The following is a 26,327-nucleotide window of genomic DNA, read 5'->3' on the forward strand; positions in this document are numbered from 1 at the left end:
GCTAGTTGTAGCAAAGTGCAGGGTTTCCGCTATATGGAACTAATCGTGGCAACTGGCGACAGCTTAAAAATGTACTTGAAAACAATACAATATAAATACATATACTGCATATGTTGTACAGAGCACATATTGACTACAATTCATTTGAAAACTATAATATAATTTAAATGTTTTACTTGGCTTTATTTTGAAAAACATGCACCGGAATCGCCTGCTGTATTGGCACTTGCTAGCATCACGGGACTCTGCTTCGCTAGCATTTTATGTCGTCACTGTGTTCCTTATTATCGTGTTAATAAAAACAATCCGTAAAATGTTTATCAGTTGACGACAGCTTGTCACATGCTATACATGCCTTTGTGTGTTATCGCTGACGTTTTCAAACTCATTCGACTTTCTGACGTCTCTTAACCCTTTCAGGCCGTGCTAGGTCACGGGCGAGCTAAAAGTGGCTACGACATTCATGCTAACCGAATTTTTAAAGTGACACTTCACAATTTTGCTCGCTTGTAATCATTATAATACTATTGGTTTGTCTTCAAAACACTAGATGTTTGTGTGTCTTTAAGACAGTGATACTGTCACGGTCATTGCTAGCTGTAGCTGACCAGCTGATGTTGAGTAGTTTACCATGAATAAATAACTAAATAAAATAACTCAACTAAATAAAATAACTAAATAACTTCAGTAAACCTTACCCCCTCTCCAATTTAGACAAGTGAGTTCAAGCTCAGGTTTTTAGCCTGTTGGTCACGCAGCTCAAATTTCATTTAGTGGGGATCAGTGGACCTGGTATCAAGGCTTGTGCCAGATTGCCACACCACATATATATCATTCATTCATTCATTTTCTACCGCTTTTCCTCACAAGGGTCGCGGGGGGTGCTGGAGCCTATCCCAGCTGTCTTCGGGCGAGAGGCGGGGTACACCCTGGACTGGTGGCCAGCCAATCACAGGGCACATATAGACAAACAACCATTCACACTCACATTCATACCTATGGACAATTTGGAGTCACCAATTAACCTAGCATGTTTTTGGAATGTGGGAGGAAACCGGAGTACCCAGAGAAAACCCACGCATGCACAGGGAGAACATGCAAACTCCTGAGGGTGGAATTGAACCCTGGTCTCCTAGCTGTGAGGTCTGCGCGCTAACCACTCGCCACTGTGCCGCCACATATATATCAAATATATATAAAATTAGCATATATAAAATATATATAACATGTATAAAAGAGGATTTAATCCTTCCATCCGTAGCAATTTCAAGGCCCCTGTGCGGAATGCGCTCTATTAAACAGTGCCTAAACCAGGTTTGTATGCATAATGCGATGAGCGACCTATTTCCCACCCCCCGACCAATACATGCAGCCTACTTTGCGATGTGCATTAGCATCAAGCTCCAGGGGAATCTATAAAAAGGTAAAGCTCTCTGGAGAATGTGGTTTTTGGGAAATAAAGATGCAGAAATACAGCAGCATGCGTTTATTTTCTTTGACTCGCAGAAACTGTGTTCCTTTCTAGTGTAGTTACAAACATTTATTGCAAATGTTTGGTCTGTGTCATGGAAAATAAACAGCAAATATTCTGTATTTTGTTGCCACGACATCTGCAAGAGTTTTATATGTGAAACATCCAAATTATGTATTATTTTTTTAAATAGCACTACAAGCTAGGGATGTGCGACTATGGTGGGAACAATGATGCATTCAGAAATTGTTATTTTTATATTCATTTTTTTGGGGGCGGCACGGTGGTCTAGTGGTTAGCGCGCAGACCTCACAGCTCCACCCTCGGGCCATCTCTGTGTGGAGTTTGCATGTTCTCCCCGTGCATGTGTGGGTTTTCTCCGGGTACTCCAAAAACATTCCAAAAACATGCTAGGTTAATTGGCGACTCCAAATTGTCCATAGGTATGAATGTGAGTGTGAATGGTTGTTTGTCTATATGTGCCCTGTGATTGGCTGGCGACCAGTCCAGGGTACCCCGCCTCTCGCCCGAAGACAGCTGGGATACTCCAGATACCCCCGCGACCCTCATGAGGAAAAAGCGGTAGAAAATGAATGAATATTCATTTTTTAAAATATAACGGAAAGTTCTCCGGCCCATAAAAAAGCGTTGAGGGTGAGCCAACAGTGCCACAGCTGGTTATAACAAAGTAGTGCACTCAACTGAATTAATCACGTATGCAAATTGATATGTATGGAAATTAAATTATATATTAATATGGTCAGTTTTATTATTGTAATGACTGATAAACTGTGTATCTGAATGTTTGGTGTCTCTTGATGCCTTCCAACACTACAGCGTCCTTTTCTTAATCTCACATGATTACTCCTGTAATCCCATCATAATCCCCACACACATACCATGCTTTTGTTGTTTGAATCTAATCATGTTTTTTTCCCCACCCATGTCATATTCGAAAGCATGGTCCACAGCCATTGTGACAAATTGTAAAAGGAATGTAATCTTTGAATGTTGTCGCCTTTGAACCTGAAGGCTCTTACTTTTTTTGTTTCTTGACTTTTTGTTAACTGGAAGTGTTTTTTTTTTTTTTTTTGCAGAATGGCGACCAGGCCTAAAGAGCTCTCAAAATGGAGAGAGGAGAGAAGGGCGGGAACTTCATGTTATCGAGGAGGAAAGAGAAGAAAAACAAAAACAGTTGCACAAAGATGCACAATGAAAACATGATAGCTTTATCATGGCCTTTGTCTTTTTTTTTTTTTTACTTGTGTTGTGCAGCAAGGTGTATGGTAATATGGTAATGTACTGATCACATTGAACTCAGCATTTGTCAATACAATGCACAGATGTCCTTTTTACCACACAAAATAATCAAATGTCATTTTCTTCCTGATTCATCTATTGTTGTTATTAAAACAGCCGGGACTGTTAATGGAAGTAAAGATATAAAATAAAACCACAATAAGGGACAACGGCTCAGCAGCCAGCCCAGACAAAAGACTCCAACATAAGCTAGCCTGTATTTTTTTTTTTTTTGCACAATAACAAGGGGGGGTGCAACCCCAAACATACCTCAAAGGCAGGTCCTCGGTCCTGACAGATGGGGGGCAGCGCATGCTGTTAGCATACAGACTCTGCACCAGGGCCAGCTCTGAAGAGTGCTCCAACATGGGTGCTCTGGAAAAAGATCCACCTGGAGGAAATACAGGAAACGCTCTCCTTGTTTTTTTGCCGTTTGCCGGCCACCACCACTTACTTTTGTCTCTCTCCCTATCCCCCCCCCCCCCCCCCCCCCCCCACTCACTGACTCTCTTCCTCTTCACTTGGCCCACCCCCCCTTTTTGCTGTGGCGTGGCTGAAATAATCCCCTCTGACAGCTCATCGTGCGCTAATGCATTGTGCTGCCTGCGGCAAGCCCGGTTTGCTGGCTGGAAAAGCGGTTGCCCTCGCTGGCACCCTGGCACTAATTGACATCCGTATTAGGGGAAAACTTCAGGAAAATCATAGACATGGTTGATTTATTCCCATGAGCGTTGACACAGTTGCCACATTTCCTGCTTTTTTGTGTGGTCTCTTATTTCTGAATGTATCTGAGGCTCATTAAAATTGATCCCTGCACTCATACAGTAAGTGAATTATCCTACTTACTGATAGGTATTTTAAGGCACCACTCACTTCCTGCCAAGTCCTGTCACACATGGAGGGATACTAGGAGTCCATTTATGTCCATAAGGATCATTGTAACTTTTTTCTGAGCCTGGTATGTACTTTAGTTTTAACTCTTAGAAGTCTTGGGTGGCAACTCTGTGTGGGTTTAGGTCCATAAGTGTGAATGATTGGACGGTGAATGTACTTTATCTTTGCATTGGACAATGTGTTCCTGTAGAAAATTGGGTAACATTGGGTAACAAGGAGACCAAGGTTCAATTCCACCCTCGGCCATCTCTGTGTGGAGTTTGCATGTTCTCCCCATGCATGCATGGGTTTTCTCCGGGTACTCCGGTTTCCTCCCACATTCCAAAAACATGCTAGGTTAATTGGTAACTCCAAATTATCCATAGGTATGAATGTGAGTGTGAATGGTTGTTTGTCTATATGTGCCCTGTGATTGGCTGGCGACCAGTCCAGGGTGTACCCCGCCTTTCGCCCGAAGACAGCTGGGATAGGCTCCAGCACCCCCCGCGACCCTTGTGAGGAAAAGCGGTAGAAAATGAATGAATTAATGGGTAACAAGGCACAAACAACATGAAAGTGACTACAGTGAGTACCACATACTAACCCACTTAAATGTCCTCATGTCAGAGGATCACATTTTTTTTGTGACAATATTCTGCACCACCCAAAAAAAAAAAAAAGAAACCCCAGAAGAAATTAAACCTCGGCCTCCTGTGTGTGAGTATAACACGACATGAATTCATTAGAAATAAGGTCACGAGCAACAGCACCATGCAATACTGCTGCTGCTGCTCCACTTCCTCTGATCATTGAGCAAAAAAAAAAAAATCCCTCCCTCCTTTTTTTTTTTTTGCTGACATGAATATTTTAAAAGACTGATGTTGAAATCTAGTTGCTTGCCGCTGCTTCGTATGAACATCAGGCTTGGGCTTTCTTTCCTGCTGGAAGGAAGTGTTTTAGATGCACGTCATCATTGCTGGTGTGGTGGACCAACATTTGCTTGAAATCTTATGGATGGATTCTTGCGGCAATAACATAAAGCAAATTTAATCCTCTTGAAGCTGAAACTTAATACAGCAGTAGAGCATAGATACTTCCTGTTTTGTAACGTGACAGTGGGGTTGCAGTGGTGGAAAGAAATAATAAAAACCGGTGTTAGCCTGTGATGAACAAAATAGAGTGGAACTATGACGGTCAATTAGTAGGAAAAGATAAACATTATTAGTCTTTATGAGGCCTGGCTGGGCTGCACGGTGGAGAGTGGTTAGCATGCAGGCCTCACAGCTAGAAAACCCATGTTCAATTCCATCCTCGGCCATTGTTTGTGTGGGGTTTCTCCGGGTACTCCGGTTTCCTCCCACATTCCAAAAACATGCTAGGTTAATTGGTGACTCCAAATTGTCCATAGGTATGAATGTGAGTGTGAATGGTTGTTTGTCTATATGTGCCCTGTGATTGGCTGGCCACCAGTCCAGGGTGTACCCCGCCTCTCGCCCGAAGACAGCTGGGATAGGTTCCAGCACCCACGCGACCCTTGTGAGGAAAAGAAAATGAATGAATGAATGAAATTTAAAAATATATGAATTTCATAGAAAACTTAAAACTAACAATATATATTTTTTTATAATTTATAATCTTTTATAATAATTCTTATAATAATATTGTCTAGTAAATGAATTTTGTTGTTGTTTTAGTTTTAGTTGTTCAGTTTAATATGCCATTGAAAATAATTAAATTAAAAATGTTAATTACTGACCTCACAGCTAGAAGACCAGGGTTCAATTCCACCCTTGGCCATCTCTGTGTGGAGTTTGCATGTTCTCGCCGTGCATGCGTGGGTTTTCTCCGGGTACTCCGGTTTCCTCCCACATTCCAAAAACATGCTAGGTTAATTGGTGACTCCAAATTGTCCATAGGTATGAATGTGAGTGTGAATGGTTGTTTGTCTATATGTGCCCCGTGATTGGCTGGCAACCAGTCCAGGGTGTACCCCGCTTCTCGCCCGAAGTCAGCTGGGATGCCTGCGACCTTCGTGAGACTAAGCGGTATAGAAAATGAATGAATGATATATTATGATATCAGATTATTTTTAGTTAAAAAAAATTAGTACATTTTCAAACAGCTAAAATAATGTATAAAGTGAACAATAACCTGTTACCCCAAAATGTCTACAAGAGAGGAGATATGAGCTCAGGGAAAAACTAAACTTGAAACACAATGCTAACCCCCACGAGCATTTCAGTATCCATTCTTTTTCTATGCTGCATATCCTGACTAGGGTCGGGGGTATGCTGGAGCCTATCCCAGCTGTCTTCGGGCGAGAGGCAGGGTACACCCTGGACTGGTCGGTGTTTCAGAATTTAAATATTAGGCAATGATAACACAGCTCAACACAACATGCAGTATTGTTTTGCACCACTTAAAGGATTTAGGTGAATGTATGGACAGCATATCATTAGTTTGGGGCCGTGGGAGGAACTTGGAGTCCCGGAAGAGAAACTAACAATCACAGTCAACAATGATTACTAACAGGAAGTTAAAACGCTTGGCCTTAATAGGTAAAAAAAAAAAAATAAAGCGAATATATGAATATTTTTATTTAAGAGATGTGTGAGGAGGCCAGATTAGACAAAACTGTTGGTTGCAGTTGATTACAATCACTGAAAGTTATTCAGGCTTGGCCTTATCAAGATAAAAATTCAAAAAGCTTCAACATTACGTAAGAATTGAAGTGAATGTATGTACAGTGGTGTGATAAAGTATTTATCCCCTTCCTCATTTTTTGCATATTTTTCCATCCATTTTCTACACCGCTTATTCTCATAAAGGGGTCACAGGGGTTTACTGGAGCCTATCCCAGCTGACTTCAGACAAGAGGCGGCATACACCCTGGACTGGTCGTTGTTTCAGATCATCAAACTAATTTAAATATTAGGCAATGATAACACAGCTGATTACAAAATGCAGTTTTTATTATTAAGCGATAAAAAAATCCAGACCTACACGGCCCTGTGTGAAAAAGTGATTGCCCCCTAAATCTAATGACTAGGTGGGCCACCATTAGCGACAACAAATACAATCAAGCGTTTGGGATAACTTGCAATGAGTCTGTGGAGGAATTTTGGAGCCACATTGGAGGGTTTTTGCAGGATGAACCCCCCTTTTTAAGGTCATGCCAAAGCATTTCTATAGAAATCTGGTCAGGACTTGGACATACCAATGTATATATTTGCTATGAGGAAGCCAGAGTACCATAAGAGAAACTATCAACTGCAGTCAATCATGATCACTAACAAGAACTTAATAGGGTTTGGCCTTATGAAGAATAGAATAAAACCGTCAGCACCACTAAGATTTGGGGGTCATATTTTGGTTTTTAGGATGTAAGCTGTAACGACAATTATTGAATGAGAAGTTAATATGCCTTTTTCCTCATCCTGGTAAAAAAAAAAAAAAAAGTACCACTTCCACGTGGGATGATGACGGACTATGCCCAGAGAAAATCTACACAAGCATGAGGAGAACAGGGAGTGTCAAACTCCATCAAGAAATAATATTGTGTTGAAATAAACAATTTCTGAAGCATGGTTTGTCAAAATCATTTCAATTTTTTTGTGTAAAGCAAATACAAAGAATAAAAAAAAGAGCTGAATGGAGGGAAGTGTATAATCAGATGAGTGAAAATCAGTAAAATTGTGATGGTGATGATGATGTATGTCTTAAAGTCTGTGTGAGTGCACAGACTGTTTTCACCTTTAATATTGAAACATCACTGAAATGAATTACATCACAAGTACAACTACAGTATGACTCCAGGACAAAAAAAAACAACAAAAAAAAAACAACAAAAAAATGGGGGTGGGTTAGGACTGGAGAAATAAAATACAAACTTTAAATTTAAAAAAATGTACAGAAATTACAGAGGCTTAATTTTGAGTTAAAAATTTTTGATTTAGCAAGTAATTTCCTAAGAACAAAATGCACTTGGCTTGGTAGTAGTTGGTATTTACACATTTATACACTTAGGGTGCCGTCATAATTATGTACATTACATTGAAGGAAGGCATGAAAGTTCGAGAGCAGAAAAGAAGACGTGGATGTTCGTTGTCATCTTTCACATAAGCGGCCATGATCACCTACAACGGGATATGTCAGCATTCAGCAAGCAAAGCCTTTCGTCTCTCGCCAGTTTGCCTTGTGGTCCACGCTGACATCATTAAAAATCATCACAAGTTGCTGTCAGCCATGTTGTTTTTCTTCTTTTTATGTTACAGCAGTGCCAAATGGTGTCCAACAAATGTCCCCACCTACACACACACGCATACACACACACACACGCACGCACTCAAAATGTGCTGTTTTCTGCTGTTGCATAGTCTCAATGCAGTTTGTGTTTCCTCTTCTTGTGTTTTTTGTCTTTCTTCTTGCTGGAACATTTGACACAAAACCACTGCTGGTCTGCAGGGGGCGCTGTGAGGATGCCGACACAAAGCCTAAGTGGAGAACATAAGAGAACATCACGATCCCTGTCAAAATGTGTTATATTTTGGTCCGGAACACTTTTTAAAGTAGGTCCTGTCACATCTTTGACAAGTAGGTCCTTAAAAATGCCAGTGGACTCTTGTCATACAGGAGATCTTGGGACTTCGTTTTTGTAGCATGTCCTTAAAAATGGCAGCATATTCCTGACTTACAAAGCCTAGGTTCCCAACGTAGGGTATGCACATACGGATATGAATATATAAGCATCAAACTCTGGGATTTATGTAATACATTCTAACGCCTCATGTACAGCCACAAAGTAGTACAGTGCAAAAGAAAGGGAACAGCATGAAGTTGTTCATTGTTGTGTGTGTGTGTTAGATAAACAAATAAGTAAGTTTGATGATGACATGCATTCAAAGTTTTTTCAAGATAATTTACATGAAATGGTCTTACATGGTACTGTGACTAATGAGTGTGTTTTCTGAGCTGTATGAGTCTGCAATTTGTTAACTGGAAGCAATGACTATGTTAGAAAGCCTATAATTTTGCACATGTAAGTAAATTTATGCTTTCACTAATAATGTGTCTTCTTCGGGCATTGTGGCCACTTTGTTTGACGGTCCTTGACCGCACCATGTGTGATGCAGATTGAGACTTGTGTATGAAATTCTCAAGACGATGCAGACATTTTCTATTCTTCCTTTCACCCCATCCTTCTTCACAAATGTTAATGCTGTGTGTAAATGCACAGAAGTGAGGTTTAATGTTAGCTCTGTGCTGCTGTACATGTTTGTTTTGTGCATAATTTCATGCTTTATGTACTCATATGAGTAATAAGCCTCATATTGAATTATTTCCTTATTGACTTGTGTACATTGTGTGCCTTTGTTTTCATAATTATTTGTAATGATTCCATTACATGTAAGGGTAGTTGTGTTGTACTGACTATTTAGTTACTGAGATCACAGTTCACCACACTTTACCACAACTTGTTATAGTATATAATAACAATAATAGTCAATAATATACAGTAAATAAATTCACCAAACAGACGACAAACCTGCCAGGAGATATCTTACCTCTCTAAAAGCCCATCAGTTTTAAATTAGTAGCCAACATGTGCAGTTGAAAAATAAGACACATTATTTTACATTATTTTTAATATATAATGTCATAATATAAAATATTTAATAATATATCAAAGATGTTTCATTGTATGGTTTGTTTTTCAGTGTGCAAGAGTAGGGAGTACATGGCTTCCAGTCAAATGACTGAAGGGGTACACCCCTATAAAAAGTGTGGGAACCACTGATACAGGGGATCTTTGACTTGTGTTTTTGCCATAGGTACTTCAAACCAGCAGCGTTCCTTTCACACAGAAGAGCGTTCCCCAACCACTAGTTTAGTCCCGTCCACAAGCCAGAACTGGGCCATGAAAGATTTTAAGCAGCAATGATAAAAAAAAAACAGTGCTCCCGTCATAATAAGAATCATTTTGCTGTTAGTCCTTAAAGACTGTAAAGCACATGTGTCGTAGAAGGAGCTTTGAATACTCGATCCTTAGAAACAAGAGTGCTTGTCTAATCTTTGATTAGCGTTTTTTGCTGTCAGTCTGCAAAGCTCTCCTGTTATATGAAGGACCTTTGACAGCAACATCCTTAAAAACAGCAGGGTGCTCATGTCATATAGAGAGGTTCTTTGACTAGCCTTTTGCAGTGGTCCTAAAATCATCAAAGTGCCCCCCAACGGTCTATGTATGGGGTCGAACTGGGCCGCTGGATGCTTTCAGATGCAATTATTGAAAAATAAATAAAAAAAAATACATTTGTAGATAATTACATAAAATTTTATCTATCTAAATTTTATACATTTTGGAAATATGGGCCGTCGTTTTATTTAAAAAATAAATCCTATAATTTTTTATGTTTATGCTGTCTGTTGACAGTTTGACGGTCCTTCAATGCACCATTGTGCCTGTGCTTTCCCCCATGCTACACAGATAGACTATACTATAAACTATACTGTATTTGTACCATTTTTCTTTCAATGCTTATTTGGTCCCAAATGCTGACACTATGTGGAAATACATAAAGGTAAGTTTTGAGGATGTTACGCAGTGATAATGTGCATACGGTAGTTGTTGGTGCACAACCTAACATTAATTCATGCTAGCACACGGCCTTTTACTACACACGTCAAATAGCGACGTAATAGTCTTCTCTCTGGAAAAACTCCAGGCTTGTACTGGTGGATGGTGTGTCTGTATTCATTTTGTGCTTTTAATGTGACGTTGTTACTGTCTTAGTTTTATAGAACACATAAGTAAGCCACAATAGATTCCCCCCCACATGACTTTAGTGTAAGCCGCACCATCCCAAAAACACTTTTGCAAAGAACATGGGAGTAGAAGTAACATGGTGTGCTATATTGTTAGCAGTCAATTAACGGAGGTGAGTAGGATGTAATAGGTGTTAATAGGATGTAGTAAAAACGTCCTTACCAGTGATACCAGTCATCACAGTCGTCACATCCTATCATGGGGCTGCCGTCGTCTGGTTTGTCGCATCCAGGACAGATCCAGATCTGATTGCCCCATTCATCACGAATCTCATGTGGACGACACGCAATACTAACACGCAGTCTCTTTGCACCGTCATTGACATCTTTGAAGTGTGCACTCACCACATACGTGCTGACCGTCTCGGTGACGACGCTGCGAACGGGCGTTTTGAGGGAAGCGGCGGGAGACAGTAGAGGGGCCGGCGGGAGCAACGATGGGACAGGAGTTGGAGGCAACGGTGAGGGAGGTGGAGGCAGAGAAGGTATGACTGGGGAAAGGATAGGAGGTGGAGGAGGCGACCGAGGGCGATTGCTGGGTGTGGACTTGGTAGCAGGGGGCTTGGGCACTGGTGTTTTTGGCTCCGAGTTTGGAACCACTTTGCTGATAACACTAGGTGGAGACAGAGAGAGAGTACACCATGATCAACTATTACATGTAATGAACAGTTAATTAATGTACATATATTTTAAAAAAAAACTGCACATTTGATCAGTTTTTTCTCAGCGAGTAGGCTAACCTAGCATGAGGTTGAAATGTGAATGTCATGTTAGCACTGTGGTTGACAGTGCTAAAATAGTGTTGCGTTTGTGTCCTTCCATTCCTCTCCTTAATGTTACGTTGCTGTGTGTCGTATACGGCTACTATTATATTGCTCAAATGTAGAGTTAAAGTGTAAAAAGTGGCAAAAATGCATAATAGCGCTCCCTGGAGCCACAAAATCTGCAGGCATACACAAACAAAGCTCAGCTCATGGACACAAAGCACCATTCCCAGTAGGGCTTAGTAGAAGCAATTCTAAACTGTCTAAATTCCTGTATCAAGGTTAAATGTTAGACATTACACTTCCAAAAAAAAACATATGGTAATGATGGAATTGCGCCTGTATGAGCACATAAGCATCCACATCTCTAATCAATGTGCATTTCCCCCCACCAGTTATCAAAAACTGTCACTTTGCACTATAGAGATAAACACAAGGACTCAAAGCAACCTAGCAAATTTAAGTCCTGGGTATTTGCTTGATTTGCTATATTACATATATGGCTATGCAATCATAGCTTATGCTAGTTATAGAAGAGATGATGGAATGATGTAAACGCTTACATTTTGTCTTGCCCTGCTCCCACTCGAAGCGTCAATCTGGGAATGACAGGAGAAGGAACCACGACTGGAGTGTCCACCTTTACCTGTGAAAACAACCGTTACGTGTACCGCAAAACACACAATTAGATAAAATCCCAACAAAACATACCTTTTCCAATCGAATCCTCTCCTTCTCTTTCTCCTTTTCCTTCTCCCGTTTTTCTTTCTCTCTCTCCTTTTCCTTTCTCTTTTCCTCCTTCTCCCGCTCCTTTTCCTTGGCCTTCTCTCGCTCCTTGTCCTTCTCCTTGTCTTTCTTCTTCTTTTTCTCCTTCTTGTCTTTCTTCTTGTCTTTCTCCTTGCTCTTCCCATCCTTGCTATCCTGGAGGATAGGGACCATGGGGGGAAGACGCAGGCAGGAGGAGGGGCTAAAGAGGGCGGAGACCTCCCCCAAAGCGATGGGGTCCAGGGCAGCTTGTTTCTGCCTGTCGTCCTTGCTCTTGTCTTTGCCCTTGTCTTTCTTCTCCTTGTCCTTCTTACTCTTTTCCTTGTCCTTCTTTTTGTCCTTGTGTTTCTCCTTCTCTTTCTTCGGGCCTTCTCCCTCTCTGGATTTGATCTTGATGGAGCCCTCAGGCAGACTGAAGTCTCGCTGACTCAAGTGCTCGTCATCCTTCATACCAAACTCCTTCCACAGAAGATTGCCATCCTTGGAAAAGTCCTTGTTCTTCTCCCTGTTCTTGTCCTTGTTCTTTTCTTTCAGCTTGCTCTTGTCCTTCTCCCGCTCCTTGTCTTTGGGTTTGTCCTTCTCCTTTTTCTTCTGTTTCGTCTTGAGCTCTTTCTTCAGCTTCTTCTTGACGTCCACCGGTGACACAAATATGCTTTTCTCCTCAAAAACCTTCAGCAGAGGTTCAGGCGTCGGAGGCGAAGCCGACCCGGACGAGACATATTCTTCGTGATTGGGCGGCTGGTGCACCTTTCGGATCACCTCGTTGATCGAGTCATCCATGGTCCACTTTCCCTGGCCGGGGTGAAGCTGCATATGAAGCGGTGTCGATATATCTCTGGCGGAAATGCCGGCAGCTCCCATCGGCGCTTTGGGTGTCATCGGCTCCATAATGGTCAGTCTCCTGGGGCTGGAGAAGCTGTTGCTGTCAGAATCAGAGCCCGAGGAGAAGGCAAAGGGATCTGGATCTCGCTCGGAACATGCTCTGGCAATCACAGCGCTGATTGAATCATCGATGGCTGCGTTATCAGGCTCCATTTTAAGGAAGGAGCCCTCAGCCAACTCCTTGTCCTCCACATTCTGCCGCATGTGGATGTTCTCTTTCCCCATCCTCTCACTCAGCACAGATAACGGCAGCTTGTGCATGCTGTCTACCTTACCCTGAGGTGGAGGTGCTTTGCCCGGAACCATCTTGGGACTCTTGGGACTTTTAGGACTCTTTGTCCGACCTGGAGATTTTTTCCTCTCCTTAGAATGTTTGGGAGAGTGGATGGGACTGCCACCCCCTGAGGTAGCAATGAACCCTTTAGGGGACTTAGTCCTTTGTCTACCAGGTGATGAGACTTTGGGTTTTTTCCCAGGGGTGGCGAGGGCCTTCTGATCAGGATATTTTGGTATCATAGGCTGAGGTCTGAAGGAGGGCATGGCTCCTGAAGGTGCTTCAGGTGACATGGGGTCAAGGCTATCGTGAGAGGGCATTATGCCAGGAGGTACACGCTGAGGGTTGAGGGATGTTAGGGGCTCCCTAGGTTCCACACCCCATTCTGGGCTCAGGCCAGGAACCATTCTCGGCCGCTTGGATGTAGGCATCATGCCCATATCCGCATTGGGGCTGTCCAGGGACCTCTTCAGCGGGTGGTTCTCATCATTGACAGTCTCATCGTCTTCGAATTCCTCCTCGTCCTCCTCCAGCGCCACCTGCATAGCTTCGGCAGAGGTACCCATGTCGGGAAGGACCTCTTCCTCCTCCTCTTCTGAAAATGTAATGACACAAACACATAAGAATTAACTTGACTTCATGAACTGTAAGAAAACTTACTGATTACATTTATATGACTGTATGTATTTTCTCCTTCTACTCCAGAACCGCTGCACACAAAGGGGCCAAAGTGTGTCAAAACATGCACCCAACTGCGGTGTTGGGGTAATATGTAATATTTAAATAAACCACATTCTAGTGCTATTATCAAATTCAGGGTTCTAACTTCAGTATGGAAAGTAAGGACAAGTACGGAGAAGAAAAGAAATGGATAGATCTGTTTTTTCTGCAGCTAAGAAGTTTGTGTGAGAACACGCATCCCCGAAAACATTTGGGAACGGCCACACCTCAGTTCTTATTCCCGATGAGCTACATTATCAAGCTATAATCTTCTGGAAATTATGATGACATCATGGCATTTATATTCAGAATAATGAAAACCAACCATTAATTATTTACATAATACTAGAGCTGCAACTAACTAACTATTTTCTTAATCAACTAATCTAAAGTTTATTGTTTCAGTTTACAGAGTAATCGGTTAGGTCCTAGAAGGACGGACTAAATCATAGGAACCAAACACAGTTAGTGGTTTGATCACCGTTTTCCTAAGTCAAAGTTGATGTCTGTGAATATCGTTTTTTCTAGAACACTAAGATGGCTTAGGAAATTAAAAAATATTCACATTTGAGAAGCTGAAATCAGATGATATTTACATTTTTAAATCAAAAGATGATTAATTGAGTACCAAAATAGATGTAGATTAATTGATTAATAGATTCATCATTGATTCATCGATCGATTGCTGCATCTCGATTTACTGAGAATGGGAAAAGTGTGGAATGTTGAAATGTGAAATCCGTAAGAACCCTGTGAACGCCAAATTTTGTCCCCCAAGAGACGGGCTGATTTGAAATTTCTCATCCATCTCAATGTGTTCTACAAAACTCCCACTGTTACATTAGGGTATTTAGCCGAATCACAACGAAATTTTGTATACATCTTTAGGGGACTGACAAGCACATGTCTATGAAATTTGGGCAAGATCCGTAAAAAAAAAAAGAAAAAAGAAAGAAAACCACGGCCGCCTTCAAGCAACATGTCTCTGCAGGGATACGGACAGGATTTAGCAACTAATTAGACATAAGTCATTGACCATTTGTGTAATACAGAAGAGTTGACCTAACGGATAGTAGATCTCCTTTCCATTTGTGTTTCTGTATTCACAACCCTGTAGGATTTTGTTTTTGTTTTTTTATGGTAACTTCGATAGAAAATGATTGAAAGAGCTGTGTATGTACGCTATGTATGCTGCTAGCATGTCTTCCAAAGCATTTTAAAAAATGTCATTTACAGAAAAACATTTTTAACAGGAAATATTGAACTCCTGTTTTTATGCAAGTATTGTATTGATAATAATGACATAGTGGAACTCTCATGTTGTATTTGTGGTGTATTCCATACTATTGGAAAGTAGAAAACAAGCTCCTAATGCCCAACCTTCAAGAGTTCCAGTTGAATGTAAACAAAAAGGATTCGGCCGGAGTTGCCTTAAAGTGGACGGATATGTTGTACCTTATTTTCCCATCAACATGACAAGCACAAACAACTCACCTTCTTGTAAAGAGACCAGGGGTGGCATGTAATCTGGAATATAGTCCTTTCTTTCTTCCACGTCAAAAGCGCCGGGCAGAGGAAATTGCAGGACATTGTTCTTGCTGACAGGAAAGGTTGGCAACTGATTGGGGAAGGCCACAGGTTCCAGGTTGTTGACATAGTCATCCAGTTCAGTCAGACTCACTCCCAGCAGCCTGAAAGCCTGGCTCACATCTTCCAGGACGGGATCTGTCCTCCCGTCTGAGAAGAAAACAGGGGCAACATACACAACACACATTAGACAACTGTTTAATTTGACTTTAATGTAGAATTGGTGTAGTTATGGGGTAACATAGCACATGCTGTGCTCCTACTGTATTTTTATTCAAATTCAGCTAGGGGCGCTGGTCTGCAGACAACAACGTGATCGTCTACTCAAGTAAACGAGCAAAACATGTAATCGGGGAATATATGAGATGCACTTACAGAGCTCAGAGTATCGATGACACACTCTGCCCATTTGCTGAATGTATCGATGCAGCACATCGGACAGCAGATCACAAGCAGTGAGTTGAACCGCATCCCAGCCCAGAGCCTGGCAGATCTGCGCCACCGAAACACGCAGCAGCGAGCGGGCATAGCTCTCGCACATCTCGCTGACTTATTTACGGTCTGAAATCCCGGTCAATCCCGTCTCCAATGCATGCTCCAGATCTTCATGTTCGACCAAACCCCCAGCGGGGCGTGAGGTAACCCGCTAAGGAGGTTAATTTTGCTCATCTACTTCAGTAAGTGTATTGGCGGTTTTGCCAGAGTCGCCATCTTGATTCATTCGATAGACCGATCCCCGAAATGCTCACTGCGCATGCTCATGGGCCCTGCGTCGACCCCTGCGCAGTACTGCTGGGTTTGTGTCATGTTGCGTTCCATTAAAACTGGGAAGCCAGATATTTCATAGCAAAAAGTTCCCAAACCACTAAACAAATCGATACAATCTACACAATAAAGCTTTGTTGTCAAGACTGCAGCATTGACTCTTTAATGAACAAATGCTATCTTATCGTGGTTGTCAGCCATGCTTTTTTAAAAGACTTTCGACAGAACACTTTGAGGTCGTACCTCGTAATAAGTGAGATGATACTTGCTCTTTAAAACAATAAATGTTATCTCTATAGTTCCTACCACCCCTTCATTCCATATCTAGTACTACTATCTTTTCCGACACTACTCCACGGAGGCATCCATCTTGGTTTCAACTTGCTGTGACGTATCATTACTGAGGTAACTTGAACGCAGCATAAAAATCACGTGATAACAAACGGCCACAAAATGAATGCGCTGCGATGTACTATACTTCGTTTTCGTATTAATGGTCGAAAAAATAACGCACCAAACCGTAAAGTAGTCACTGCCGTTTTGATGAACGAGGAGTAAAAACTGCCAACTTTTATGTGATGTAACACTAATCGTCGTCCATTTTTCACTTCTCACCCGTCACCGAGTGACGTCAAGGCAACCGTCAGTGATTTGGGTGAACCCGGAAACAACGTTGTGCTCACCAAAGTATGTCAAAGTAAAATAGAAAATAAAAAAACAAATACTACTACTACTATACTACATACTATACTACAACAATTACAACAATAATAATACTAATAATAGTCCGGTTTCCTCCCACATTCCAAAAACATGCATGTTAGCGACTCCAAATTGTCCATTAGTATGAATGTGAATATAAGTAACCGAGGTAAAGATTGCCTCTAATATTGTAGGAGTGCAGTGGGAACAAAAACACAGGAGAAGGAATGCAGGAGACACGTGTATTCTAGCCGCTCGTTGCTCTACTCATTTCTATCAGGCGACCTGAATACACACATTTCCGGCCCTCAAAGTAACAACACATCCTGTGGAGGTACAAAATAAGAGCGTCAGAAAAATAACTTATATGTGAATAGTTGTCTGTCTATATGTGCCCTGTGATTGGCTGGCGACTAGTCCAGGGTGTACCCCATCCCTTCCCCAAAGACAGCTGGGATAGGCTCCAGCATACCTGAGATCCTAGTGAGGATGAGCGGCATAGAATATATATATATATATATATATATATATATATATACAGCGGGGAAAATAAGTATTGAACACGTCAACATTTCTCTCAAAAAACATATTTCTAATCGAGCTATTGACATGAAATTGTCACCAGATGTCGGCATCAACCCAAGTAATGCACACATACAAAGAAATCCAAACATTTATGTCCATAAATTAAGTTATGTGTAATAAAGTGAAATGGCACATATATATATATATATATATATATATATATATATATATATATATATATATATGTATATATATATATATATATATATATATATATATATATATCCGAGAAAACAAAAATACTTTTTCACACCACTGTGTATTCTGGGTGGGGTGGGTGGTGGGGTTAGAATTTGCGTAGGTTCATGGCCAAGACCATGGCCTTCATACAGAATATTGTGAATGAAAATGTGACTCATTTACTTAACTGCATTACATGGTTTATTTTTTTAACACCACTGTCATTTCATTTAAACAAATATAGCATATATAGATGGTTTTAAATTAGCGACCAACCAACAGTAATAAAAATATGAAACATCTTTAACAAACCATCCAGTATAAAACCGTATTCAGATATATCAACACAGCTGCACTTCTGTATTATTGTTAACTTACTGCTTTGGTTCTAAAAATGAAGGACAACAGATGTAACATGACAGCATGACAACATTCTCTCCCGGCCTATAATGGCTCTTGAAACTTGATATTGTAATAACGGAGGTGGATTTGTTTTGTGTTTTGTCGCGTGGCATCACCGACTGAGGTCAGACTGTATGGGTATCACATAGAAAACTCATCAGAAAAGAGTCTACAGTTGTTGTCAGAATCCCGCTCTCCTCAAACTCACTGCTTCTTGTATCTGTAAGAAATAAACATAATTAATTTGTGCTGTTTATTCAGTTTTCTCCAAATGTACAATTCCGTGCAGTAGTTATCTTACCAGTTACAAAGACAGGAAAACGGGATGATATATTCTGGACCTGCAAGTGGACCATACATGCACGATAGTCAGGTTGATCTCTTGACTTGACGTCACAATCATGGTAAGGCAAGACCGTTGCCAAGCCTGCTTCCTCTGACCATCTTAAGAAGTTCTTCTTCTCCTCTGCATCAGTGCTGAACCTGGAGATGGGAGTAGTATCAGTTGAATTAATTAACCTTTCAACATTGAAGAAGTGGACGCCTACCTTGCATTCTCTTTGAATCGCCGACTGTCTCTGTAGTGTAAGAACCATTTCCATTTCCCTGTTTTGTTAAGACCTTGTAAGATTTCCAAGAATCTTCTCAACTTGTCTAAATATTAAGCAGAGTTGACACAGTGAATTAGATTGAAATATGTTCTAATACTGTGTTTCCATTATAGAATCACATACACAGGCTGAGGGATTCCAACGTTTCTGTATCAAACATCACAAAGCCCCCATTGACAAAGAGCTCCTGATAGGTGCGATTCATCACGTCGTTTGGTTCGTCGATTCCACAAAACTGCACTTCCGGTGACTTTTTCAGCTCAAGTAGGTATGGCACCTGAGATTACACGGGTCACATGGTGTGAAAAGCGTCCTGGTTATACACAAAACATCCGTTCATTGACCGCTTACCTCACAAATGCGCGCTGCTATATCTTCATTCCTGATGACAATCAGCAGAGATGCACATCCCTCACCCAAGAGGAAGAACTGGAATGGCTGCACAGCTGTATGGCCTTCTGCTTCTAACTGGGCCTTTCAAAGTTGAAATAAAGCTGTTATTTTTCCATAGACATTTTTTCCCCAACAGTGGACATTTGCTTACCTTTGTTTCCTCATAGAAGGAATCATCTGACGTTTGTAATATGTAGAATCTATATTTTGTCTTTGGACCATTCCTTGAATGCATCTTGTCCATTTGAAAGTCACTTTGATGACATTTAAACAATGTGTCCGTGCTCATTGTTGCACTTTCTGCAATCACAATTTTGCTGGTTCTTTGAGATAATATTTCGTCTTCACTTCTGTCAGACGTGTCTTCGGAGATTGATCCATCCACGTTATTCACCTGTGTTTTACTTTTTTGCATTAGTCCCACTGAATCCTCTGAAGAGTGAGATGATGGTGGATTTGAGGTAAATGCTGCCTGAACTGTCTCTGCATTCGCGTCGCCTCTTGCGCAGCTGGGGCCCGGCAAAGTGGTGGGATACATGCTTGATTCCGACGGTTGATCAAGAGTGTTTCTCACATCGGTTGTCTCAACATCACAGGATTCATCAGCCGTGCTTACAATTGGGAGGACATTCTCTCTTCTTTGTAGAACCCTTAAACTTGTTGAAATGGCGATATCATTCTTGACAAAATAACAATCCCTGTCATCTTGAAGTTTCTCAGGTTGCACCTCTTCAGGTTGAGTCGTTGCTAATGGTCTTCCAGTCACCAAAAGACTTCCTTTGCAGAATGTTTGTGATTCTTTGTCATCTTCTATATGAAGAACGGGATCATTCAAGTCTTTGTCGACCTCCTTTTCCGCAACAGAGGAATCTATTCCATGTTTTATCATCATGTCTCCTGAATTATTTTCAGAGCCACCATTCAAATTTATCTTGTCCCGATTGGATCCATGCAACTCATGATCAGTTCTGACAATACCATGATTCTCATGATTCTCCATTGGTCCTTGTAGGTGATTCTCAGTTACATCTTCGTGTTGAAAATGTTCACCAGTGCCATTCAGGGAGCCATCTTCTTGCAAGTGTGTCCAACCGCACTTCCTGCCGACAGTATTGACTTCACTTGACATTTCTACAGGGAGAATCATCGTTTGAAAACTCTGGAAAAACAGAGAAGAATGACGGTAATATACAAGCATCAGAAATATGCTATCTGAAAACATCTGTAACATTAGAACCAACCTCTGATGTTTGGGGGCTGGAAGTAACAATCTCTACATTGGGGCTCCTCAGAGACAAGTCCAGAATATCACATTCTTCATCCAACGAGGGCCCCTTTTTGTTGAGGTCCAAAGTGTTAGATATTGAAGGTTCTGTAGTCTCTGCCACACTGTGTGGAAACCGATTTCCCTTGAGCTCGGACTGAGCCGTTGTTTCCAAATAATCACTCTCTTCCAAGCATGGGTTCGCTAGGTCCGAGCTAACATCAAAGAACCTCGCTGTTGAGCGGCTATAAAAGAGACCAATCCACATGTGGACAATAAGCTGCACATCTTTGTTGGTGTCCTGAATAGAGTGATCCCATGGGCTGTGAAAAAAATACAATTATTATTATTTTAAAAATAATAACAGTCAATCTCAATCAATCTCGACATTGCATACCCATGTAAAGCTCGTATGACGCTTCTGTTCTTTGACCCGACTGAAAACCTGCTGTCTCGATTGAAGTCATACTTCTCTTTCCATCGCCGTGTCACTTCGACAGATCCACCCCGGTCAACAAAACTGCGGTAGCGTTTGAACATTTTCATATGTTTCTTCATGCACCTATTTTCATCGTGGTCATCAGAAAAGCCTGTTTGAACACCATACATTGTCTGATGGTGGTGCAGCAGTCCAGTAGAACCACTCAAAGGAGATACCTGGAAGGGTGTGACTGGTAAACCCACAAAGGGATACAATGAGTAAGCATGTTCTTTACACAACAAACTGACCAACTCCAAATCTTCTGCAAGAGTGCTTGACTCAAGAGGCTGTGTGGGTTTACAGAAAGTCTGCTGTAGAAGAGCATGAAGAAGTGAAACTTGACTAGCACTTGCAACATTGGCATCGTCACATATCAGTTCTTGGCCTGGTTGCGGAGCAACTTGCTCATTCGTGGCGCCCAGTGCCAAATCAGCTAGTAGATTCAAAGCATCTGTAGATGTGTTCGAGGTGTGTATTTTCTTCTGGGCGGTGTTATCCTTTGCGCTATGTTTGTAAGCGTCATCAGATGGGGTTTGAAAGTGCAACCGCCCTGTGAAGACAACAAGAAGTCAAATTAACATTAATAGTGACAATAAGTTGAGGAAGATTAAGTCATTTTTTTTAAAAAAAGGCTTACATTTCTTTTTAACGTGTAGCTTGGAGATGTCTTGGTGCTTTTTGAGCTTTCGCATCTGCTTCCACAATGGGAAAATTGACGGGGGCTTACGTTTGATAGTCGCTTCCTGTGTTGAGTTTGGAGTATCCTGTGTCTCGCTTTCTTTAATCGCAGATGCCGTTTCATGAGAAGTCTGCATAGAGTCTTCTTCGAGGTCTGTTCTGGTGTCAGGTGCATTTGTCTTTGTGTTGTCGTAACTTTTGCCTTTCTTCAAAGGAGGTTCTGTCTCAGTAGTTGGATCTGAATCGGTTTCATGTAAACTGAGGTAGTGTTTTGTTTGATTTCTCTTTGACACGATGCTTTTCGGTTCATCTTTTGTGACACACTGATCAGACGTGGTACTACTGTGTTCCGGTGGAAGCGTGTCTTCACCGTCTTTAGACTCTTGCATTGTGCTTTGCTCCGGATCAACGTCAATTTGAGGACAATTTCCTCCAGTCTTGGAGCCGATCAATTCAGTCCCACCTGTTGTTGATCCAGGAGCGGTGTTGGAATGCTGCTCTTTTCCGACTGCATCAGATGCTGTTGTAGGACGACTCGGGAACTGATGTTGGTCGTTCATAGACGTCATCAGTTGAGTCGTATTCCTCCATGAGCCATGAGGAACTAAGATTCTTCCACATTCACTGATGATTGGCCTCAAGTTCCAACGCTCACATTTCGGACCTTCCCGGTCCATTACGGTGGTCCCTATTGTTGGTATTTCTGCATCTATTACTGATTCAACAATAATAGGTCTGATTTTATTTCTTGATGCACAGTTGCTAACAGTATGCCCTTCCAAGGGCTCACAATCTTTATTTGATATTGTGTTTTGTTGTGATTGGGTAACTGATTCAGGTTCCTGGTCAGACTGCTTATTAACCATCTCATCTTCTGATGGTATGTGAAGCTTTTCCAATTCAGGAGTTTCAAAAGATGCTCTTGTTGTCTTTTTGTGACCTTTGGAGGAATGTTGCCGATTTCTTTGTTGCTTTACTGTGTGATTAACCATCTCTGGACAATCCGAATCCCTCCTGTGTTCGTCAGACAAAGGCTTTCTTGTTGACAAAGGACTGATTGGACTCTTCTCAGTTACAGATTGCTCAGAGGTGAAGCTCACAATCAGCTCGGCAGGAACGTTATCAGATGTCGAAGGAGTCGAAAGGTTTAACAGCTCAGGATCGTCGGGTTTGTTCGGCACTCGCACATCATTTCGAGAATGAGTCTGAGGGAAGTCTGTTACACCAATTTCGCTATCACACTCCTTGTCATGGTTTAGCTGGTTTTCTGATCCCATTTGTGAAGGACTGGCAAGTGCTTGCTTAGGAGGGGATACAGCGACATATCGAATCCCAGGTCCTACAGAAGGACATGCTTGCAGGACAGGATTTAGCACAACTGTATATGTCTGAAGGGGGTGTGCCACTACATTATAAAGTCCCTTGTTCGGATCAGTGTTTTTTTTCTCAACCTCACCTCCTGCATAGTTTAGGACTGGCAGAATTCTGAAAATTTTAGATGAGATGAGATCACGAGGTTGCCTGCCTGTGATCAACAAAGAAAAGGGCTTGATTAAATGTCCAGATGAGAATCCATTGTGCTTTTAATTTCAAATGTCTTACCAAGTTGTGTCTCCACTCTGAAAAAGTAAAAAAAAACAAAAAAACATTTATCTAAATTATAGCGGGTGTCTTGTACAGTGGAACCTCTAAAATTGAACAAATTCAAGTTTAACCAATAATTGCTGGAAATGTACATTTCTAAAATCAAATAAAACCCATTGTTGCAACAGGCCTTGTAATTCCGAAACATATGCACACGTTTTGTGAGACCTCAGCAAATATTCCAAGACTTCAACACATATTGTGACAGCATTGAAGAAATAGACTCCAAAAGAGCTTTTTCGTGATTTTATAGTGATGTCACAGATGTCTCTTTGTCTTGGCTGCTCAGGATAATGTGACTACATCAACAATAATATTCATAAAATAATGTACACCAGAATGTGAGCACTGACATTAAGGTTGTTTTTACGTTTTAATATTATCAGTGCTTTGCTTCTTTTTTACACTGTCTTGACTTGAATGTTAAAATGTTTGCCTCACCGATAAATAATAATCAAAATTCCATTTGAGAAAATTCGATTTTAAATTTTAATAAGAATGACCAGCGCTTTCGGGCAGATTTTAGAGGTTCCGCTGTGTTGCATAATAAAGTATATTCAGATTTGCTGTTTATTCACCTTTTTGCCAATGGAGTCCAACGTCTTTTCCTTCCTTTGTTTGTGTATGAAAATGCCACAATAGCAAAAGGGCAAGTGAAGCTGGGAGAAGGCTCTGTTCGATTGCTTCCGTCGTTGAGCAGCTCATAAATGTAACACTGCAGAACGGAAACAAGGCAATCCCTTATTTAATACAATCACTGAATCAAACAGAAGTAATGTGGCTATCACACTTAGATCATTACTTGGGTTCTCTCAAACGCCAGACGAAAGCTGGTTCGGGGCGACACAGAGGCCAAGTTTTGAGACACGTGACAGTCAAATCCCTCAGTCGGTGGTGTTACATCTTGGCTGTGGTTCTCTGAAACTCTTCTAACTCTTCCCTGTGGGACGGAGAATCACTCAATGTATTTATATTTTTATAAATGCATTCTAAACACTGGCCACTTTATTACCGTTGTCAGCCTGATGATGGCGATGTAGCCTGATTTGCGATCATGCAAGCCCTCTGGTTCCAAACAGTCGGAGTACATTGATATGTAAACACCTGAACACATACAAAAAAGTGGTAAAGAAGTAGATGGTGGTGATGTATTCCTTTCATAAACTGAGTAATGTCTTTCATGTGTATCTGACTGCCTCCTGAATTTTGCCTAGCAACAGGAAGCTGGACAAACTAGTCAATACAGGAGGTCCTCAGGTTCCGAACATCTTCCGTTACTATACTGTGATTATTAACTTGAGTCAGTCACACTGTACACAACACATGAATGACGTGTACACTACTGCTACATTATACTACTTTGTAGTATATTAACACAGGTGAATCTGGAAGGATAACCTTTTCTTTTGTTCTATCTCCATGTAACAGTGCACAGAATCCATGACCTCTCTGGCATTCAATAATCTTTATCCTTTATAATGGCTAAGACAGTTAGGCGTTTCGGACCAAAGAGTAGCAAATATTGGTGGGTGTGTTGCGTTTATGTTATTGACTACACACAAACAAACTGGAATTATTACATTTCATACACACATGAATCAAAATAATTCAATTTACCCTTCAACGGATCTCCCAAACTTGAACAGGTGCTTGTCCCGGTGAGCACTCCCGTCCGCCCGAGTGCATTAGCCTTTAAAAAAGAAACAGAAAATAATTAAAAGTGACTAATTCCAGTAGCTTCATCTCAGATGTGTCCTGTTTCTCTACCTTGTTGATGTCATCAAACAGCAAAAATCCATACGTTTCCTCCAGATCCTCTTCTGTATACCCTGCTTGTTTTTTCTTTTCTCGAAAGGCAGCATACTGGTTTAACAAACAAAAAGACATTAAAATGTGTGACATTGCAGCACATGCTGTATTTGACACTACCACATTTGTTTGTACATGTCTATAGAAGTTTTTCAAAGTGTAAAGTGAGCCTACCCATCAGATAATACATAGGACCACCATTTTTTTTTCTGCTCAGCTGACTCTGTTTAAATCCCTGTTCTATGGTGTCCACTTTGTTAATGGAAAATGAACAAACTCAAAAAGTATACTAACCTTTTTCTCCAATGCTGGATTCTTAACGAGGACAGCAAATTGATATTTGAAAGCCTCCTTTGACTCTTCATACAAGTACGCACTTTGGATTGGAAGCAAAATTTTCTTTTTGAAATCATTTGAATTTTCACACACCGGTATTAAAACACCTAAAATGGCAACACAGAAAACGAGAATGACGAGTTTAGTATTAGTAGACGGTATTGTTGACTAAATGTTCGCAAGTTTATACAAAATTATGCAACAAGGTGAGCAAATCGGTCGTTGTTGCGGTGAAATGAAGAAGGAAACACATTTAAAAGCATAATTGAACAGAAAGACGAAAGTGAAAGCAGGGCGTCTCGTCACCTAAACTCCGATCGCTTCCACTTTCCATTTCCGGGCGTATCAAATATCTTGTGTCCAAACTCCGAGACAAATAGCTCCTTTTTCAAACATGATGTCAAAACGTGTGACTGAAATAAATCCCCCCGACTTCTTTCACTTTCTTCACCTAGAAGATTAAGAAGGAAAAAAACACAAACGTTGGTCTCACAACCAGGAAGTCACAAATCGAGGCCACGTAGCACATAAACAACACAAATCGATACTAAAATGTATAAAAGCCACTTTTTTTACACGTCATTCCGATGAAAGTAGTAGTGAGTCCGGTAAAGGTATCCGACGACGCTTCACACTTGAGCAGTGGACGACTTGGGAAAAGAAAGAGAAACTAAACGAGGAGCCATCATCCATCTTGAAAGTTTTAAAATCCAAAGTACGACGTCGAGTTCGACGGGAGTTGCACAATATATTTCGCCAGAGGGCTTGACTCTCCCACCTCTGCTCTCATTCTGACTTCCACTCCAAAATATACACTTGTACAACATCCGTGTACAATTATTCATCGGCGTAAACAATGCGAGTGTAACGTGGACACACTGAATGTACTGGTTACTTAACGTCATGTGACTTATTGTGCTAAGAAAAACATTTATTTAATTAAGCTTTGCAATCAAGCTCTAAATAATGCATAATTATTTAAAAAACATACCGTGTATACGTATAATAAATGCAAAATAG

The 26,327-nt window shown here is 41.1% G+C and overlaps 3 protein-coding genes across 8 annotated transcripts in view; all 3 read right to left on the reverse strand.

Moving 5' to 3' along the window:
- LOC131131618 (CUGBP Elav-like family member 2) overlaps nucleotides 1–3,243 on the reverse strand; it is a 36,938-nt gene extending 33,695 nt beyond the window's left edge. For all 5 annotated transcript variants that reach the window (XR_009130219.1, XM_058076470.1, XM_058076469.1 and 2 more), the window contains exon 1: nucleotides 3,041–3,243. Coding sequence is in view for 4 of the 5 variants with exons in the window: in XM_058076470.1 (XP_057932453.1) it covers nucleotides 3,041–3,138 (98 nt within the window). In the remaining variant the exon portion in view is untranslated. The remainder of the gene's footprint in view (nucleotides 1–3,040) is intronic.
- Nucleotides 3,244–6,374: 3,131 nt separating this feature from the next.
- Nucleotides 6,375–16,886, reverse strand: taf3 (TAF3 RNA polymerase II, TATA box binding protein (TBP)-associated facto). Of its 2 annotated transcripts, none has more exons than XM_058076337.1 (7): nucleotides 16,737–16,886; nucleotides 15,365–15,607; nucleotides 11,941–13,745; nucleotides 11,793–11,875; nucleotides 10,811–11,078; nucleotides 10,629–10,735; nucleotides 6,375–8,136 (listed from the first exon to the last, which is right to left on the reverse strand). In XM_058076337.1, exons 2-7 carry the CDS (start codon nucleotides 15,390–15,392, stop codon nucleotides 8,022–8,024), a joined length of 2,406 nt encoding a protein of 801 aa, XP_057932320.1. In that variant the 5' UTR covers nucleotides 15,393–15,607; nucleotides 16,737–16,886; the 3' UTR covers nucleotides 6,375–8,021. The 2 variants fall into 2 exon arrangements, with proteins under 2 accessions (XP_057932320.1, XP_057932319.1); XM_058076336.1 differs by lacking the exon at nucleotides 16,737–16,886 and adding an exon at nucleotides 15,833–16,712 and having other exon boundaries at nucleotides 6,376–8,136.
- Nucleotides 16,887–17,778: 892 nt separating this feature from the next.
- On the reverse strand, nucleotides 17,779–26,204 carry tasor2 (transcription activation suppressor family member 2). The gene is made up of 18 exons (XM_058075228.1): nucleotides 25,884–26,204; nucleotides 25,614–25,758; nucleotides 25,266–25,414; nucleotides 24,930–25,025; nucleotides 24,780–24,852; nucleotides 24,175–24,266; nucleotides 23,965–24,102; nucleotides 23,741–23,877; nucleotides 23,121–23,137; nucleotides 21,478–23,043; nucleotides 20,757–21,390; nucleotides 20,337–20,682; nucleotides 19,247–20,254; nucleotides 19,054–19,176; nucleotides 18,826–18,979; nucleotides 18,640–18,745; nucleotides 18,393–18,574; nucleotides 17,779–18,311 (listed from the first exon to the last, which is right to left on the reverse strand). Exons 2-18 carry the CDS (start codon nucleotides 25,639–25,641, stop codon nucleotides 18,217–18,219), a joined length of 4,944 nt encoding a protein of 1,647 aa, XP_057931211.1. The 5' UTR covers nucleotides 25,642–25,758; nucleotides 25,884–26,204; the 3' UTR covers nucleotides 17,779–18,216.
- Between the last annotated feature and the right edge of the window lie 123 nt (nucleotides 26,205–26,327).

Source organism: Doryrhamphus excisus, chromosome 6 (genome assembly GCF_030265055.1).
Source record: "Doryrhamphus excisus isolate RoL2022-K1 chromosome 6, RoL_Dexc_1.0, whole genome shotgun sequence".
Classification (NCBI taxonomy): domain Eukaryota; kingdom Metazoa; phylum Chordata; class Actinopteri; order Syngnathiformes; family Syngnathidae; genus Doryrhamphus; species Doryrhamphus excisus.

Bases quoted from the DNA above. Each gene is read 5' to 3' on its own strand.
- tasor2 (XM_058075228.1), bottom strand. From the start codon at position 25,641: ATGGAAAGTGGAAGCGATCGGAGTTTAG. The intron at 23,878-23,964 runs GTAATGATCTAA...TCCGTTCTGCAG, and splicing joins TGGCGTTTGAGAGAACCCAA to TGTTACATTTATGAGCTGCT. The intron at 18,980-19,053 runs GTAAGCGGTCAA...GTGTAATCTCAG, and splicing joins TAGCAGCGCGCATTTGTGAG to GTGCCATACCTACTTGAGCT.
- taf3 (XM_058076336.1), bottom strand. From the start codon at position 15,998: ATGTGCGAGAGCTATGCCCGCTCGCTGCTGCGTGTTTCGGTGGCGCAG. The intron at 11,079-11,792 runs GTAAGCGTTTAC...GTCTCCACCTAG, and splicing joins GGAGCAGGGCAAGACAAAAT to TGTTATCAGCAAAGTGGTTC. The intron at 8,137-10,628 runs GTAAGGACGTTT...TTCTCCACTTAG, and splicing joins TGTGATGACTGGTATCACTG to GCTTTGTGTCGGCATCCTCA.